Source organism: Cygnus olor, chromosome Z, assembly GCF_009769625.2.
Source record: "Cygnus olor isolate bCygOlo1 chromosome Z, bCygOlo1.pri.v2, whole genome shotgun sequence".
In the NCBI taxonomy this organism is placed as follows: Eukaryota; Metazoa; Chordata; class Aves; order Anseriformes; family Anatidae; genus Cygnus; species Cygnus olor.
In genome coordinates this window covers 20522189-20542449 of record NC_049198.1, presented here as the reverse complement: position 1 = coordinate 20542449, position 20261 = coordinate 20522189, and the positions used below count along the sequence as shown (strand labels likewise).

The window sequence follows — 20261 nt, the reverse complement described above, 5'->3', positions numbered from 1 at the left end:
TAATGCAGACAGAGATACCTTATCTATTTCTGAGTGAGTTAATTTGTGGGCACCATAGTTGTGCTGTGGTAGAATGGAGCTGGATTTTAGCACTTTATCCTACTTAAGAATGTGCAGTTTTGCCAGGTGAAATCAATGGAATGCATTTCTATTAAGCTACAAGCAATATGTGCAATGAACTGTTGTATATACCATCTGTTTATTATTGTTTTTCTTTTAAATTAAGTGACCATGGAGAGAGTCATGCTTTTATAAACCAAGAGTTAAATTATTAATTTACTTATACATTACCATTTAAACATTACTTTAAGTACCATACCTTTAAATGTCTATACAAAACAGAAATTCCTCTGTAGAAATCTGAACCAGCTCTTTTTCCTGACAGCAAATACAGCTCACAATGGGAGAGTTAATGGTTTATGCTATACAAGTGATGGGCTTCATCTGCTGACCATTGGTACGGATGATCGCATGAGACTCTGGAACAGCTCCACTGGAGAAAATACATTAGTAAGTTTTCAAGGGTCTTCAGTTATAATTTTACTTACATTCAGTTTTAAAAGATCACTTATTTGTGCAACTGTCATTACCACTTTGGCTGTTTATTCATTTTCATAAAGGATGTAGCTGCTTAATCACATTGAAGACTTTTTGAGCATTTTGTTTTCCAGAGTTCTTTTCTTATTTTTGTTTATTAAAATTAAAAAAAAAAAAAGCAATATCAAGAAGCCTGGATCTACTTGAAGATTGATTGTTAACTTGAAGCTCATTATTTGTAAGCGTAGCTGAAAATGCTTCAGACAATAATGAAAAACTTGATATACAGTGACTGTAGATTTTTTTTACAGTTGCCATTGTACTATTTACAGGACAGGTGTCCATATCAGAGTGTTTCACTAATTGACGGTCTGGCTTTCTTGCAACTCTCCTTTATGTTTTAGTGGAATCTCTCCTGGGGAGTCTTAGAACAGTGTTAAAATTTTCTATCCCTCTATATTTGCATTGCAACCAAACAGGAAGAAAATCGCTTCTGCTGCTCCAGTGCTTTCTACGGCCTGTTTTAATATTCTGATCAGTAAATAAAATTGTCTTCTATATTTAAATTGAAAGAAGGACACAGCAGGTAGGTCAATTTCCATGGGATTTCAGCTGGTCATGATAAGATGGTCTGTCATTGCTATCAGGAAAATAAATTTTATCTCTGTCTTAGAAATCTTTTCATAGAATCACAGAATGGTTTGGCTTAGAAGGGACCTTAAAGACCACCCCGTTCCAACCCCCTGCCATGGGCAGGGACACCTCCCACCAGACCAGGTTGCCCAAAGGCCCATCCAGCCTGGCCTTGAACACCTCCAGGGATGGGGCATCCACAGCTTCTCTGTGTAACCTGTGCCTCACCATCCTCTGAGTAACAAATTTCTTCTGAATATCTTCCTTCTTTTAGTTTAAAGCCCTTGTCCAATTCCTATAGTCCTTCCAAAGAATCCCTCCCCGGCTTTCTTGCAGAACCCCTTTCGGTACTGGAAAGCCGCTCTAAGGTCTCCCCAGAGTCTTCTCCGGGCTGAACAACCCCACCTCCCTCAGCCTGTCTTCACAGGAGAGCCACTCCAGCCCTCTCATTCATCCTTGTGGCCCTCCTCTGGGCTTGCTCCAATAGGTCCATGTCCTTCTTATATTAGGGTCCCTAGAGCTGAATGCAGTGCTTCAGGTGGGGTCTCAGAGAGCAGATCAGAGGGGGACAATCACCTCCCTCCGCCTGCTGACCATGCTCCTTTTGATGCAGACCAGGACAGGTGGCTTTCTGGGCTGCAGGCTCACATTGCCCACTCACAGTGAATTTTTCATCAACTGACACCCCCAAGTGCTCCTCAGGGCTGCTGTCAGCTAATTCTCTGCTCAGCCTGTATTTGTGCTTGTGATTGCCCCCAGCCAGGTGCGTGACCTTGTTGAACTTCATGAGGTTTGCACAGACCCACCTCTTAAGACTGTCAGTTTTAATTCTGCTGCTTAGTTTCAGAACAGAGCAAAAACCATTCCCTGTAGGCATTTAAATGAAAGCACTTTTCTATCCCCATGCTACCCATATTTGCCAGCTTGTTCTCAGTACTTTATATACAAACATCTTTCTGTCTTCAAATCACCATTACCAAAGTAGATAATACAGTTTTTTCACTCTACTATGACCATCTGGGTCACTGTTTCTTGTTTTTCTGTGCCTGTTAGTTCATTGACTTGTTTCATTGGCTGTTCTACTTTTTTTTTTCTTTTTTGACATTGAGTAGCATGATCCTATCTTGCTATCTAAGGTCCAGATTTATTTTGCTTAGTTTTCTTTATTCTCACACCCTATCTAGAGGTATTCTTAAAATAATTTTAAGACATCAGCAGACAAATGCATGTAAAGGTAATATGCGCTCATACCACAGTCCTTTTATTTCCCCTGCTAGCCAGTCCTTTTGAACTCTTCTTTTTTTTTTTTTTTTTTTTTTTCCTCCTTCTCCTTGCTAATACCACCTTCACCCTTCTCTTTGGCTGGACATAGAAATATATAAAGAAGCCTGCACTAAAAGCAGGTGACTATATTGAATCTGCCACCACACTGGGGGAAAATGTGTGCAAAAAATAACCTCTGTATGCCTCATTTTTTTCTACACCTCTCCACCCAAATTCCTATATATGCTTCTTCTGCCCAAATGTCCTAGTTTTTTATTCCTGATTATAGCAGGAATTTTTATCAACAGATAGAGGTTTTGGTGGCTACCTAGCTTTTATGAAGAGAAAGAGAACCACACAACAGCAGATATGAAACATGAGTACTTCTCTGTAAGCTAGCTTTAAATACTTGATAACTATATGAAGTTTGGTTTGTACTCTTGGGGGGTTGAATATGCAAGAAGGATTAAGTGCAAGTGCTAGAAACAAATACAAATAAGTTTCAGCTGTCCTCCCAAATTTCTCAAATCCATAATGTAGGACATTTATGGACCCTTTTCCATAAAAGTTGGCTATTTCATTTTTTTTGTATTGTTTTGTTTTCAGTGGGAGGATTGTTTTTGTACCTGGGATACTTAAGCTAGAAAATTCTGACTTTGAGACAGATCTGAAAGTGGCTGCTGTCACTTGGTTGTTTCCATCCAGAGAGTCCACAGAACAGCTTGGGTTTGGAAGGACCTTAAAGATTACCTAGTTCGAATGCCCCTGCCATGGGCAAGGATGCCAACCACCAGATCAAGGCCTCGTCCAACCTGGCCTTGAACACCTCCAGGGATGGGGCATACAGAACTTCTCTTGGCAACTTGTTCCAGTGCCACGCCGCCCTCTGAGTGAAGAATTTCCTCCTAAAATCTCATGTAAGCCTCTCCTCTGTTAGTTTAAAACCATTCCCCTTGTCCTGTCATTATCTGCTCAAGCAAAAAGTCATTCTCCATCTCTCTTATAAGCCCCCTTTAAATATTGGAAAGTTGCAATGAGGTCACCCCAGAGCTGCTTCTCTTCTCCAGGCTGAACAGCCCCAGCTCCCTCAGCCTGTCTCTGTAGGAGAGGTGCTCCAGCCCTCTGATCATCCTCATGGCCCTCCTCTGTACCCGCTCTAACAGGTCCATGTCTTTCTAGTGCTGGGGGCCCCAGACCTGGATGCAGTACTCCAATTGGGGCCTCACAAAGGGAGGAGTAGAAGGGGACAATCCCCTCCCTCCATCTGCTGTTCACACCTATTTTGATGCAGCCCAGGACGCAGTTGGCCTTCTGGGCTGCAAGCACGCGCTGCTGGCTCATGTCGCGCTTTTCATCCACCAGAACCCCTAAGTCTTTCTCCGCAGGGCTGCTCTCAGTGAGTTCTTCTTCCAGTCTGTGCTCATGTCTGGGATTTCCACAACCCAGGTGCAGCATCTTGCACTTGGACTTGTTGAACCTCATTAGGTTCACGTGGGCCCACTTTTCTAGCTTGTCCAGGTCCCTTTGGATGGCATCCCTTCCTTCTGTTGTATCAACTGCACCACTCAGCTTGGTTGTCATCTGAAAACTTGCTGAGGGTGCACTCAGTCGCACTATGTCACTTATAAAGATATTAAACAGTACCAGTCCCACAACAGACCCCTGAAGAGTCTCAGTGGGGAGAGCCAAGGACCAAGAGTCTTGAGTTACAGTTTTTTGTTTTGGTTAGTTAGTTTTTTATTACTCTTATTATTAGAATGCCAATTGATTTATGTTTTCAACTCTTCTATCGAAAATTTTAGTGTATTTTTATGTGGATAGTCTACAGAAATACAAATGACTGTAATATCAATTTAAACATTGAAAAAAGCACTTTAGTTCTAACATTTAGGTATGAACAACGAAGAGATATTGTATCTGCTATTCTTTTTCCTTTTTGTGAATTAAATACTGTAAAAATTGTGGAGCATTTTTTTTTAGCTTCCTTCAATTAGTAAGTTAGAAGAAGAAACTAAGATGTGAATATTATAGGAAAAAATACTGAGAAATGTTACAATGAATACAGTTTAAGGTTTGATTTTTGGGTGGTCCTGTGTGGAGCCAGGAGCTGGACCTGATGGTCCTCGTGTGTCCTGTCCAACTTGGGGATATTCTATGATTCAGTGTGTCTTCCCAGCACATCTTTCCGTGTAAGACTGATTAACCGCTTGAGGAAATTGAAACAATTATAACCAAGGTAGCAAGTGTGTTTCAGCTGTGATTTTGTTATAACTAAGCTGATGAAATGCATCATTGCTGTTTCAAGGATTAAAACAGCATATATATATATATATATATACACACTGCTCTTAAATATATAAAAACCACACTTCTCCCGTCGCACACTTTAACTGGCATGCCTTTGCACCATATAGCACCCATACAGCTATTGTGAACTTTTAGTGAGCTCCTTAGAAATAATTGATTATTAATCTGTAGTTTAAGCTGTTTGATTCGGTTCCTTATGAGGTTGGGCAAGTGCCAGCTCTGGTATGAGGTGACACTGCAGTTTTAATGCAAAGCATGTTTTTCTTCTATGTTGAAAGATTTTTTTTTATGATTGACCATTCTTAATATACTCTGTTGGAATATACAGCAGCTTCTAACAGGAAGCATTTGGAGAAGTTTGCACAAGGAACAAGCTGCCAGTGCCACTGTAGGATGCTCACATCCCAGTCCATTAACTGCACTATTCTACAGAGTGGAGGCATGGAAGTAAAACAGGAACTGTGCTTGCAGTGTTGGGAAAGAAATACAGCAATTTTGGATCCCCTTGGGGAAGTGATACTGTAGCTTTCCTGTAGAAGACAACATGATGTTCTTCCCTCACTGCCCTAATATATGTGGTTAGTGCCTTTATACTGTCTTTGGGGATATTAAGCCAATTAAAACAGTGCACGTAACCAATACATCATGTGTTTTTGCTGATTGCAGTCATTCCACAGCTAAGTGACAACACAAAAACTTCAAACCTCTGATCAAAATAAAAAATAAACTGTGAGGATCAAAGAGAGTGTACCCTATCAATTAATTTTAATTGGCACAGATACACTTATTTAGCTGGTATGTAATAACAGCACTGAAACTGTAATTCTTTTTTAAGGTTATTTATTTCAAAGAAGAGACCATTTTGCATGGCAGTTTTTTCAATACTCGTGGTAACCAACAAACATCATAAACTGTTCAGACAAAAATACTCCTAGTTACATGAGCAGATGATAGAGAATAAACATTGTAACTGGAAAAAGTGAAACGTGGTTTGAACATTACAAGAGATAATGAACAGTTTTCCTTTACAGTTATAAACTCAGAGTATGGGGACTTCTTGACAAGATTTGTTGGTTTGTATTTATAAACCAGTAACAGTACTTAGCGTCTTTTCTTTCCTTTTAAGATAAGACCCCTGTGATGAATCACTCAGTAAAACATTGGCATAAAACAAACTTAAAGACATGTTATTTGTTGCCACGGAAAAAGGTGTAAGTTCTAAAATGCAATGATTCAGCATCCCATCCTTACTAAGCAATCCACTGGGCACAAAAGAGAATCAAGATGCTGAAGAATGTGTTCAGAGAAAAAAATCTGCATCAAAAGTTTAAGCTGCTTCATATAATGCTTAACAACTCTTCACAATGGTTTTTTGAAGTCCATCTATACCTCAGTGATAGATATGTCTACTTTTTTTTCCTTCAAATTTGAATATTCCTCCATCAAAGGATACAGAAATTCATGCATATGAAATTTTTGAGAAATAAGACTAACTTGGGGCCTAGTGGATTGTTTCTGCTAGTAAAAGAAGTTAATGTTGGAACTGTTCACCTCTTGTGTGCATCCTTTATCACAAAATCGAATACAGAGCACTGATTCACTGAGAATAGGAATAATCAAATAGGAGGAGGCAGATTTTTGCTTCTTACTCTGCTCAAAGAACAAAAACAGTTTTTATGATCTTAATTCAGTTCTTGTTTTGGCAGTGTTCTTTCTTTTCCATTGCATATCTACCAACAGGAGTGTTTACACTATGTATATCCAGATTTTTTTTCTTCCTAACCTTTACTCCTCCCTTTTATTGTACATGCCTTTGCTATGAGCAGTGTTGTGACTTGGGAATTGTGGCTCTTACAGCTGACATGTTATGAAAAGGACTTTAATTGCTCTTTATAGGCACAGTAATATGCCTCTTAAAAGTGCTAGCATTAACAGGGCTTAACACAGTCAATGTTTACAGACACTATCTTTACAAAATGAGCAATAGTATCCACAAGGGACATAATGTAATACCCATATCTCATGAAAATATTCTCTCAATATAAAAAAATCAACCTATCTGTATGCTAATAAAACTGTTTCTTAGTACACACTTTTATGATGAGAGAGATTTTTCTCTAGACTCCTTTTTACTGATTTTTTTCTTACATAAGTGCTCTTAGCTATGAACACACTTTATTTAACATTACAGCAACAAGTAGTCTTCCTCCTTGCCTGGCTCATCCTGACTGATCCTTGTATTTGCCTCAAATGTATGAAGGCAATCAACATGGTACGGATCAAGAACCTGGCAAGGAAAGACATCCGTTTTAGAATATTTACCTGACAACCTTTACAAATGTGTTAGCTTATTGTTGAAAGATTTCACACTGAGGATATTTTTTTTTCACTATAAGCCATGGAAATTAGATAGAGAGCTTTAAAATTAACCCGGGGAGCTTTATTAACAGCGCATATACAAGTAGGCGTGCATTTTTGTCAAAGAGCAATGGTTACAGGATGATATTATTTGAAAACAAAATTTTTATAATGCTATGTAGTACGGTGAATTTATATAATGTCTTAAAATATTGTTACTTTTATTAGAAAGACTATTTCTTTTAAATCATGAAATATTTTGTGAATTTCAGGCATTCATAGTTGATTTCCCCCTCTATATGAAAAAATATGTATGTTTTATTTGTCAAAATTATAATAGTTTTGATTAAGTTTATTTAGGTGTAAGCTATACTGTTGTGATGGTTTCATGATGATGGCTAACTAAGCTCTGGCACACAGCTCTCTCACTCCCCTTGCTCAGAGGAAGAGGGAGAAAACATGATGAAAAAAGGATCATGGCTTGAGATAAGGACAGGGAGATTACTCACCAATTATCGTCGGAGGCAAAACAGACTCGCATAGGGAGATTAACGCAATTTATTGCCTATCACTAGCAGACTAGAGCAGTTAGAAAATAAAAGCAAACTAAAAACACCTTCTCTCCATCTACCCTCTTCTCCCTCCTCCTCCCAAGGGGCGCAGGGGAACGGGGGAATGGGTGTTGTGGTCAGTCTATAGTGCTTCGTCTCTGCCACGCCCTCACGGTCACTCTGTGCCCCTGCTCCACGCGGGGCCCTCCCACGGGATGCCGTCCTTCCCGAACTGAGCCTGCGGGGGCTGCCCACAGGCAGCAGCTCTTCAAGAACTGCTCCCACACGGCTCCGTACCACGGGGTCCATCCCCCAGGAGCAAACTGCTCCAGCACGGGTCCCCCACATGTGGGCGGCAGCTCCCCCCAGACCCCCTGCTCCTGCGTGGGCTCCTCTCCACAGGCTGCAGCTCCGGCCCGGGGCCTGCTCCTGCGGGGGCTCTCCGTGGGCCGCAGCCTCCTCCAGGCCACATCCACCTGCTCCAGCGGGGGCTCCTCCACGGGGGGGCTGCAGCGTGGAGATCTGCTCCGTGTGGGACCCATGGGCTGCAGGGGGACAGCCTGCTCCACCAGGGGCCTCTCCATAGGCCGCAGGGGAACTGCTGCTGCGTGCCTGGAGCACCTCCTGCCCTCCTGCTCCACTGACCTGGGGGGCTGCAGGGCTGCTTCTCACTCCTCACTCTCCCAGCTGCTGTTACACAGCATTTTTTTTCCCTTTCTTAAATATGCTCTCACAGAAGTGCAAATATCTCCTCTTGGCTCCGCTCTGGCCAGCAGCGGGTCCGTTTTGGATCTGGCTGGAGCTGGCTCTGCTCTGACATGGGGCAGTTGCTGGGCTCTGCTCACAGAGGCCACCCCTGCGGCCCCCCCTGCTACCAAAACCTTGCCACGTAAGCCCAATACAGTTGTTTCCTGTAAATATGCTTCTGTATTTTTTCATGAATTACTTCTGGTGTATTATAGAGGACCTACTTAGACTGATGTTTCTAACTAGAGTGTTTCCCAGTTTGGAAACAATGCTTTTAACCTTCAGGAGCTTTTTGTCTGTATAAGACTTATCAAGAGCTTGAATGTATAGATGCTAATAAGCTATTCTTTTTTAATACTACTTTCATTTTCAATGAATATTTAATACTACTTTCATTTTCAAACTACTTTTCATTTTCAAGGCACTTCACACGACTCATAAGCCAGGGTCTCAGAAATGTGAAATTTGTTCCTAGCCCAGCTGTTCTTACAGTGAACAATACTGATTTTCTTGGTAGTGAACTCCAAGTTTTAGCTGCTGATAGAAGACAGGCATTTTTCATATTTTGGTTTTGCGTGGTTTGGATTGGAAGGGACCTTAAAGATCGTCTTATTCCAACACCTCTGCCATGGGCAGGGACATTTTTATATGGTCAGGGAATTTTTGTTTATCATTCTTAACTAGTACATAATATTTTAACAAATTATTAAGCTCTTTACTTTTATCTTTGACATCTTTTACTGATGCCATCCTTCTGCTTGCCCTTCAGTTGTTTTCATACTACTTATTATCTGCTATCATTTCTTGCTAACTCATGAGGGAGAGATGCAGAATCTCTGTGTTGCAGATGCTTTTCCTCTGTTCTTTCTTCCTAGAGCAAAGAATAACTTACTGAGAAACTCTTGAGAACTAGTTCTTGTGTTGACTAGACTGGCGTTTCTGTTCTTTGCTATCCTATTGGTGCATACACTTCAGAAGTTTAGTTCTCTGCAGCATTGGGTAAACAAAGGGTACTTACAGAGTGAGAAATTAATGGTAGGTCAGTTTTTCTTCAGTCTGTGGACAAAAGTCTTGCAGAAAACTGGTGTGATTTTAAATATCTTTCTGACATGAATGCACTCGATGAAAGCTAGGCTGAGACCACTAACTAACTTTACACTTCCTGCTGAAATTGTAAATAAAACCCTGTGGCTTGGCCTACACCCACTACCAACTAGAAGAAACATTGTTACCGTCTTCCATTTCTATTTGAAAACTAATATTTAGATGTGATGTATCAATGGTTTTTTTTTTGTGCACTTGGCATATTGTAAGGAGAACTTGCTGTGAAAAGGTAATTGCTGTATCTTTAAAGCTCTAAATGTTAAATATCCAATTGTTGGAACCTAAGATAATATGTCTTATAACTGTATAGTGTTGTGTGTAATGAGTTCTTTTAATGGTTTCAGTATTTGAGAGAAAGCAACTATGTTGGATCATCTAGGAGTATGTTTAAGGAGGTAATTCCTGAACCAGTTCTGATTTCAGTGGTAGTTTAGGTACTCAGTGTAGATCTGGCACATAACCTATGCAAATTTTATTTCCAAGTGTGAAATTGCTGTCTTTTAGGCATATCTTTCTTTCCCTTCCTTAAAGTTAAGGCGAGAGTGAACATTAATAAACAGGACAAAATTATTCTCTTGATACACACCAGTAATTGGCAATCTCAAGAGTTGAGTTAGCATTGTGAAGATTACTTAATGAATTTTATTGGGTATTAATGAAGAAATAAAATTGACCTTTTTATGTAAAGTTATCTCCTGTCATTTTAATTAATAGCTAACTACATAATCTTTTATTTTGCAGGTGAACTATGGTAAAGTCCGCAATGAAAGTAGAAAAGGACTCAAATTTGCCATCTCTTGTGGCTGCAGTCCAGAGTTTGCCTTTGTGCCATGTGGTAGTACCATTGCTGTTTATACAGTTTTCTCAGGAGAACTGATAACTATGCTTAGAGGACATTATAATACTGTTGACTGCTGTGTATTTCAACCTAACTTTCAGGTAAGTAAAGTATTGGAGACAACCTGGAATAGTTATGCAGATTGACAAACCATATGCAGAAAAAGAAACATTTTCAGGGAAGAACGTTAATCAAAAAACTTGACTAAACAGGGATTTCTGTGGCCTTTGTGTCGCCCGAAAAAAGGTTTGGTCAAGTTCCTGTGATGGCCCTTTGTATGTTGGGTTCTGTCCACTATTCATTTCTTCTCACATAGGTAACTTTTCCATATACCTATAATAATTTTTGACAATATATTGCTATTAATACATCATATATATTAAGACTCTTTCCTGTTTTCTGTAAGAGTGAAGAGGTATTTGTCTTTCCCTGAAATACCTAAGAATATTCACAGTAAGAAAGAATGTGTTGTTCATTGAGGTGAAGTGCATTAGTATTACTTGCAGTACTGAGAAACCTTTCAAGTATTTGGCTAATATAATCTTGCTCAGATGTCTGTAGTTATAGCCATCACTGGATCTATGAACAGTTTGAATAAAGTCGTTGAGAACCTGATAAGCTTCTTAAATTAATCTGAAAATGTTTCATCTAATAAATAGCGTAGCATTACAGGGATTTGTGGCCCTGCCAAACTTTTTTATTTTCTTTCACACTTTTCCTTTCCTCCTGTGGTATATTTTTCTCTCATTGTTAAAGACTTAATAATAACGAAGACCAATTTGTCATGTGATATTTTACAACAGATTGTTCTTATGGCTTATGGTGGTGCGGCAAGAGCAGAGTAAAGGTTAGCATGGATTTTAAGTCCATTGCATACTTGCCTTTAGGTGCTGAGGATTCCGCCTAATGTTCCAGCTCCTCCTTTCTACTCTTTCAGTCCTAAAATATCAGGCAGAAATATTTTAGTCAAGAAAGGGCTAGTGGTATCTTTTTGTGACCTCTTATAAAACACATCAGAATTTAATATGGTAGCTCTCATTTTGAGTTCTGTAGCTTTGATTTAAACATAGTTTCCCTGCCACTGAGAAGGATGTCACAGAAAGTTTTAAACAACTTACATAGATGAGTCGATAGAGCCAGGGCTTTACTAGACCTGGTAAAATATTCTGGAACGTCAGGTAGTGGATCCACTGAAAGGTGGAATATTCATGTAATATCTAAGATACATCTTTTCTGGATTTAGTTTCGGCTTATTAGTTCTTTTTGACATTTCTTGACTAGAGTAAAAAGCCCTTTGTATTTTTAAGAATAGTTTCCAAATGAAAGTGATGGTGTGCTTATATAAAGCAATTGTCGGTATTCTTTTTGATAAGCTGAAGAGATGAGACTTCTTAAATCTCAATGTAAATCACGTTTTCAAGTCTGGAAATGCATCTTTCTGTGTTGTGCTTCCCTTTTAAGATCCTTAGAAAACAATCACTCGTGATTTGTGTGCTTGTGTGCATCCACCCATGAGCTGCAGTGGGTGGATGCTCGGTCACTATAGCTGTAGGTTTATGTTGACAGAAACTTCATTTATTTATCCACTGAGATCCCTGATTCTCTTTTAGACTCATGCTTTACCACAGTACAGTTCTGCGTTCTTGAACTGTGGCTGGATTTTCTTTTTCTTTAAAAGTCCTTGCTTTTGTTAGTATTAAATTGTTTCTCGGATAGAATCACATTATTATAGTCTTTGTGTCAACACTAAAGGTAGTGGCAGTGGTATTTCATCTGTTTATGTTCACACTTGTGCTTCCAAATAGCTCATTCTGTCTTGAGACAATTACATTGATCAGTCTTCATATAATTCACCTAGAAATTATGATTTCCTAGTTACATCTCCTTTTTTTGAGAATGCAGCCGCATTTGTAAAATGTATAGTTACTTATTCTATTTTACTCTTGCAAGCAATATTAAATCAGTATGTTAGAGTTACTCACAACTGTGCATTTCTATTTTCAGTTGAACTAATTGTAAATAAAATCAATTTTGCTTGATAAAACCTAATAATTTGCAAAATGTTTTGCCCTGTTTTATGTATATTCCTAATACCTTCACTATTCATTAACTGATTCCTTTATTCATCTTTCCACTGTCTTGTTTAGGATTAAAGAAATGTCAATTTGTTCTTTAATATCTGTATTATTCCACTTACTTTTGTTTAGTTTTTCTGAATGGCGTATTAGCTCACTTTCCGCTTTGTCATATTTCACTGCTTATTAAGACATAATCAGGCCAGAAGTTTTCTGAGACAGCTCTTCTAAGTCTCTTTGCAAGTTACTCACCTACTGGTGACATTTTCTCACAACTTTCTTACTTTTTAGCACATCCAAAACTGGTAAACTCTGTTCATACAAAGCAAGGTCTACATCTGTTCTGTATAGTGTTTACCGTTTCCACCTGATAGTTGGTCTCTGTCTTTGTTAGTTTTTTTTTTTTTGTATTAGTATTATTTTAAACTTTTTTTCTTTCTTCAACCCTCCCCAGTTGCTTTTCCTACCCACCCCCAAATCTGGTCAGTAGTTTTTCCTTACTGTTTTTCCTATGTTCAGAGCTTCTGGCTGATACTGATTGCAGCCAGTCCTTTACTTTCTTTCTGTTTATTTAGCTGTATTTTAATCGCTATCATCGTTTCAACTCATAACTGGCCTAGTCTCTAAAGACACTTCAACATTGCACCGATTTTGTATTTGAGGTGAGAAGTTTCTTTTGTTTGATCAGAACCATGTAATCAAATATGATCCCAGATATCCAAGCAGCTAGCTATTTGCAATCCAATGATATTACTCTTTGTCTGTTCTTATTAGGTCCAAATTAATTAGCAGGTTTGTGTGGAAAACCCTTTGTGTTTGAGATACTGTGTGGAGCTATCTCCACAGGGTGGTATGAGATTTAGTTAATGTGTGTATATATCCCTTATGAGATCCTGGGAATAGAGCCATAAAATCCACTATATTATTGTTGGCCTATTTTTTTCTTACGTAAATCTCTCTGTGAAGTTAATAAGATGTTAGTCTGCTTGAGTAATAAGAACTGCAGAATTTGGCCCGTTAATAAGAGCCATTAATCTAATCAGAGGTAGGTAATTTCAAGGGTGGTGTGGAAGAGGAAATCCTCATTGTGAAATCTTTTAGATGATGTTTACTGTTCGATTGAATATGCTGGATACCATTGTGCGACGTTAACTGCTTAAAATAGTTTAAGTAAACAAACAAGACCTACGTTTCCCTCTCAGAAAAAGAAACAAAATAAAGCTCCACGCACAAATAACATGTCATAAAATATTAGCCGTGCCTCAGGAACCAGTGTTGTTCTAAATTATAGGTACTTTTACTGTTCAGGAAATGCCAATGACATCTGCAAAGGTATTTGGCAAATACAGTGTAGGACAACACATAAAGATAACTAAAAGTTAGATTCGGTCTTATTGCAACCTTTCCTCAGAGTTTTAAAGCATCATATGGAAATATTATACTATACTGTACTGTAAACATGAAATGAGCTTTATCCGCTGGCTCTTCTTTTGACTGACTTTGTGTGAGTCACCGTTTCACGTTGTAATAATTAATTGTAAATACTAGTCAGTGCAGTGTGTATTAACTGAAGATCTTGCAATCCCAGGATCAGAAAATGAGACAAGTATTAATAAAGATTAAGTGGAAGTATGCTGATGTCCCCATTACATTGCTTACAAAGAGGAATTTGGGGGGAGGGGGGGGGGAGGAGTTTCTTGTTTTAAAGTTCAAGTGATATTCTGCATCCTGCCAAAGATAGGATGATTGAGTAGAGTACTGCTGACAGGATGAAGTGAGATTTGACCGGTACCTTGGTGTAACTTTGACCTGTAGTCTTCTATTAAGCAAGATAAGTAGGTTGTTTCTTTATTATAAAACTATAAACTCTAAACTTCTATGTGTTTTATGTGTGAGTAACTTCATTCATGGGAGTGGTTTTACAGAAGTGAGTACGTTAGCTCACTAGAATAAAACTACCCACTAATACCCAAGACTAAATGGGTATTTTGAGGAATTAGGCATTAAGTTCCGACACCGTCAGTAATTCAGGCAGTTCTAGAATTAGATATACAGAATACAGGAGACATCTTTCAAAGATGGAACTGAAATAATTTATTGAATTTATGTTGAATCAACATATAATAATTATGCACGCATGCACAGAGTTATTATTTTGGGTTCAGAAGCCAGCACATTTAAAACAAAGCTTTTTTACTGTCAGCTTTAATACAGAAAAATTATTTTGTGTATCTCTCTCGGGCAGTTTAAACACATGACAATACTTAAGTGTTGTCAGACATTTTATATAATAAGCAGGAGTATGACTGAAGATTGAAGGCGTAAGAGAATAACTTTGTGTTTGTTCATTTGGAAAATATAAGTATTGTTAGTGCAAAATGTAATGCAAAGATGGTGCAGTATTTCTCATTAGCAAAACATTCTCAGTTTAAAATGACAGAGAAGTCCATATTCGAACGAACTACATAGATAAAGCTATATTTGACTGTTAGCTGTTCAGTGAAGAGACTGTTTGCTTCCATGTGTTTGCAGGGTGCCTTGCACAATGGGATCTCAGTCCTTTGTCATTACCATAATAAATAGGTTTATTTATATTAAAAATAATAAATCGGTCTTTCTGATCTCTGCCTTCCCAGCAGGACACAGGTTTCATATTGTTCTTTATTTGTTCTTTTCCTTCCCTAGGCATACTGAAACTATGTTTACTTAATACTTCTTTGCTCCATACTTATGCACTCTTCTGGCATGTATCTTTTTAGATGATTTTGAGTTGATTCATACTTTTTAGTTACATTAAAAAATTGTTTCCTTTTCCCTTTTTTTTTTCCCCTTTTCTTACTTCCCCATTGACAATAAATCATGCTTTAAGCTTACTAACTTTTAAAATAGATTTCTCTTCAGGACCTATGAAAGAGGGAAGAAGAAAAGTGCATTTAAGCAATAAAGTTCATTTAAATAAGAACTGTAGTGTTTTGGTGAGCGGTCTGGGGGAAATATCAAAACTTATGCTTTTTGTTTAGCATATTTTTAAAGCATATTGTTTATCAAGATTATATTACAAACTCAAGATGATGTATTTGTCTTTATTTCTAAATAAATATGTCATACACTTTTTTTTCTCAACATTGTTCAGTATCCAGTATATTTGCATAGGAGTCATTTTTGGTTGCTTTCTTAAAGGAACTTTATAGTGGTGGCAAAGATTGCAATATCCTCGCATGGATACCAGCTCTTCGAGAGCCAGTTCCTGATGATGTTTCTGACAAGGTAATTATAATTAATATTTTGTCAGTTTAAACTATGTTTTTTATGACTGTTATACTTGGGGGAAAAAGTAATTACATAGGAAGTAGGTGTTTGTAGCAATTGCTGATTTAGAGGAGAATCATCTACTGCTTCAGTGCAGCCTTCTGGTTGTTGTGGGGTTTTGAGAGGGCTTTTTTTGAGAGGGCATTGGTAGTCTCATATAACCTTCTGCAGATATCTAGCTTCTTGTTTAATTAAAAGTAGTACTTGTCATTTGGCTATAAGTCTTTCAACTTTCACTTTAAGTTCCTTAATTTCCATACTGTTTTATGTAGTTTACACTATTTTGGAATTGGAAAGGTACCAAAGATTGTATTTCAATTTGTTTAGAAATACACAGTTTACTAAACAATAAGATTAGGGGTGCTATACTTCATACCCAAATATTTTTGATGCAGAAATATGAAGAAGATTCTAGTAAGCTAACTGTAGTAGCTGATGCAAGACATTCAGGCTGTTATCAGGAAGATCATTATAGCAGTGTTTTCCAAGAGTGTATGTTTTTCCTCTTCTTATTAGATCCGGGCCATAAGAATTTGAATGAACAGTTTGAGGGGAAGAAATTTCTAGATATCGAGAAACTGAAACCATTCACAAAATCAGAGCATGACAAACTGTATTTGTGTTAATAAATCAAGAGATAGTAATGTTTTGGCTCATAGCATACAAGAAAATACACTTTTTAAATTTCTGAAATATTTCATTTTGGGGGGGAAATGATAGGAATTGTAACAGTTATGTAACATTTCTTTGCTTTGAAACACAACATATTTCAAAACTATCCTATGTTTAAGCAAATTTTAAAAAGTAGCTTCAGAAGTTGGACAAAGACAAAATGTGTTCAACTGACCTGAAATAAACATTTTTGCTTTAGCTGAGAATTTTGCTGTCGGCAAATTTATTGTTGTTGTGTTTTTTTTAACACAAAAAAAAAATAAACACAAAATACATTGCATGCCTAGCTCTGATTATAACTGCCACTTTAAGTATGACATTATGGAGCTGTCAAATGTGCCGTTGTTTCGAAAGCTGTTAAGCTGCTGTTGTTATTTGCAAATTTTGTAAATTAGCACTGCCTCTGAAAGAAGTAGTTCTGCCCTCCACCAGCTACTAGTTCCTGCTACCTCTCATGAACAGACATTTGAGTGCCTGTATGGGCAGAATATGAACCCAGGACAGAAGTAAACAAGAAAACAGTTTTACCCAGAGTCCGAACTATGATTTAGTGCAGTGTGTGATTACATGAACCACTGAGTGGATGCAAAGCAAGCTGAGGTGAGAACTAGCTGCTAGGTAGAGAATGGATTGAGAACAGCCCTGAGGAGAAGGACCTGGGTGTGTTGGTGGATGAGAAGCTCAACATGAGCCGGCAATGTGTGCTTGCAGCCCAGTAAGCCAAAAATATCCTGGGATGCATCAAAAGAAGCATGACCACCAGGGCAAGGAAGGTGATTGTCTCCCTCTGCTCTGCTCTCATGAGACTCTGCCTGGAGTCCTGCATTCAGCTCTGGGGCGCCATCACAAGAAGGACATGGAGCTGTTAGAACTAGTCCAGAGGAGGGCTGGAGCTTCTCCTACAAAAACAGGCTCAGGGAGTTGGGGTTGTTCAGTCTGGAGAGAAGACTCTGGAGAGACCTTATACCAGCCTTCCAGTACCTAAAGGGGGCCTGCAGGAAAGCTGGGGAGGGACTCTTTGTCAGTGAGTGGAGTGATAGGACAAGGGGGAATGGTTTTAAACTAAAAGAGGGTAGGGTTAGATTAGATATAAGAAAGAAATTCTTTACTGCGAGGGTGGTGAGGCACTGGCACAGGTTGTCTGTAGAAGCTGTGGATGCCTCATCCCTGAAGGTGCTCAAGGCCAGGCTGGATGGGGCTCTGGGCAACCTGGTCTGTTGGGAGGTGTCCCTGCCCACGTTGGGTTGGAACTGGGTGGTCTTTAAGGTCCCTTCCAACCCAAACCATTCTGCGTGCCTATAAGTGGACAGAGGCCAGGACTACCTCTTGAGATACTAGTGCCAAGTTATACGAGGCTAGTGAAATTATGATTCAGAAACCAGTGACACAAAACAAACAGTAATATCTATCTGTCATATCTATCTATGTAAAGCTTTCAGCCAGTGAAAATGGAATTAAATATTGTTTCTTCTCATAATTTATCTTGACTCAAAACAGCAAAATGGCCAAAGAAGTTGTTAAAAAAAATACAATACCCATAAGGCACACAATAGTTTGTCTACAGATAGTAGTTTAAGAAATGCCTTTAGCATTGACCTTATTTGATTTTATTAACCACTGAGAGAATTTTTATTTTCTTTAGTGTCTGCCTCAGCAGCATTTAAATCCAGCATATGAAGATGCATGGAGCAGCAGTGATGATGAAGGCTGAATTTCAATTAGGTGGTGATACAAAATTGACATTCAAGCACTGCATTCAAGGACTTTATCTACAGAAGTGGATGTTGTCAGATTTATTGTGACCAGATTCCATGTACTGTTCTGTTAAAGCAAGGTCTTTCAGAAATAAGTTTCCACTTTTCTCTTTGTTTTTTGTTTGTTTTTTTATTCACTGTTACTGTCACATCTAAAGGATTGCTTTTTCAGATTTACTGATATTTATACTTAGCCTTTTGTATTTGTGTATTTTGTTCAGTGTTGAACAACTGATAAAGAAAAAAATAAAAAGCCCTTGGGACCAGTTAATATTGCATTGTTTCTGGTATCACTAATACATAGCTAGATAATCCCTTCATTTCAGAGAGAGATGATGCAAAGCATTTTGCCTTAAGGAGGACTAGCTCAGGGTTACTTTAAGTTTATTTTTGCAATGTCTAGATGGAGTGGAGTGAGTCCATTTTCAAGTGCCTATGTGCTGCGGGAGCCAACAGGATTTTGTGGTGTTCTTTTGCATTTTATCAATTTTGCTTCAGTTATATTCAGCTATATTCAGTTCAGGAACAGAGGTATAGCTGGGATTGTCTGTTCAAGTGTTTGTATGGTGATCCCATCAACTAGTATCTTAATCTGTCCCATAAAGTTAAGAAAAGAGATTAGTTTTATTAAGGTTTTTATCACTCCTGTTAAAAGGTTTTCAAGATCAGGCTTCTATGTATGCCTTGCTCACATCACTTGCCAGTATGAAGAATTCCCAGACAGAAACAGACTTGAGGTATAGCATAAGGTGAAGAACGGTCAAGTCAGACATATCAAATGTAGTCCTTCAAAACTGTTTTCATCTGAATTGGTGGTCCAAATACCTTCTCTGCTTTGGAAAGGAGGAGTTTTTTGGATTCATTGTCTAATCTCAGTCACTAGTTTGTGCCTCAGACATAGTCTAATCACCAATCAGAGACCTGAGCTGGAGATTCCCATCAGGTTTCCATACAGTTCTTCCAGGAAAAAATCCCTTTCAAAACAGATGTGATGCTAGGAGCAAAAGTTCAGGCAGAAGGAAAAAAATACTGTATAAATAAATGAAAGAAAATAAGTTAATCCTTGTATAATGTGTATTGTTAGGCCGATTATTATGCATTCTGGAATTAATTCACTGTGCTTTTGTATTTTAATATCTATACAAGATAGAGACTGTTTCTATATCAGTCTAGAAGTGGAATAATGCAAAGTGAGGAGTGGGCATATCAGGGGAATGTTATGATTAAACAAGTTTCATACATAGTGCAAATGTGCTGAGGCAGACCTAAAATTTAATTTGACCTATTAGATTGATAGCTGATAGGTGAAAGACTTCCAGAAGTTTCAAAAGAAGTTAGTTTAAGGACCAACCTATCATTTTACAAGACTAGAGAAGAGAATTTTCTACTTTTTTTAATTATAGTTTTCATTACCAATGGTGTCTGTTCCATCTAAAAGTGGAAAACTTGGGGTACAAATTTGAAGCAAGATTACACATTTTCATTTTACTTTTTAAAAATATTATTAAGGGTGACTTTTTTTTTGCATGTGATAATTGTTCATATCAATTTTGTATATTTCAACTGCAATGCATGCATCTGGTATTTGATTTTCTAAAATGTTCCTCAGTAAGTCATAGCAAGTCTCCTTATCAAAGAATAAATTATTTATTTTTTCAATCAGTTTTCAGTTGTCTGTAACATGACCATAAATGGTGTTGATGTAAGAAAAAAGGTTCACACGCACGCACAACAAAAAAAAAAGCAAGAATACAGGTCTGTGGTGGCCTTGGAATGGTGTATAAAATGGGAGAGGTAAAGAAATCTAAATTTATTTTAAAAGGTGAGAAATTATAAAAGTAAAAGCCATAAATGAGTGTTGTATTATTTCTGTTGTTTTTTTGAATGGCCTTTTTGTCTTAAGTTCCCTTTCCCATGCTTTGAACACAGTCATTGAAGTTGGAAGGATCCACTGAAGATCATCTAGTGCAAGCTCCCTGCTTGAAACACAGTAACGTAGAGCAGATCATTCTGGGCTGTGTCCAGTTGGGTTTTGATCATCTCCACAACTTCTGAACATGTTCCAGTGTTTGAGCACCCTCAGTAGAAGTTTCTTCTTAGGTTTAAATCACAT

At 38.1% G+C, this 20261-nt stretch overlaps 1 protein-coding gene across 1 annotated transcript in view; it reads left to right on the top strand.

The window, feature by feature from the left end:
- ERCC8 (ERCC excision repair 8, CSA ubiquitin ligase complex subunit) overlaps positions 1-18415 on the top strand; it is a 36333-nt gene extending 17918 nt beyond the window's left edge. Inside the window, exons 9-12 of the mRNA XM_040540503.1 lie at positions 386-510; positions 10242-10439; positions 15594-15680; positions 18037-18415. Coding sequence (XP_040396437.1) covers positions 386-510; positions 10242-10439; positions 15594-15680; positions 18037-18105 — 479 coding nt within the window. The 3' untranslated portion in view covers positions 18106-18415. The remainder of the gene's footprint in view (positions 1-385; positions 511-10241; positions 10440-15593; positions 15681-18036) is intronic.
- The last annotated feature ends 1846 nt before the right edge of the window (positions 18416-20261 follow it).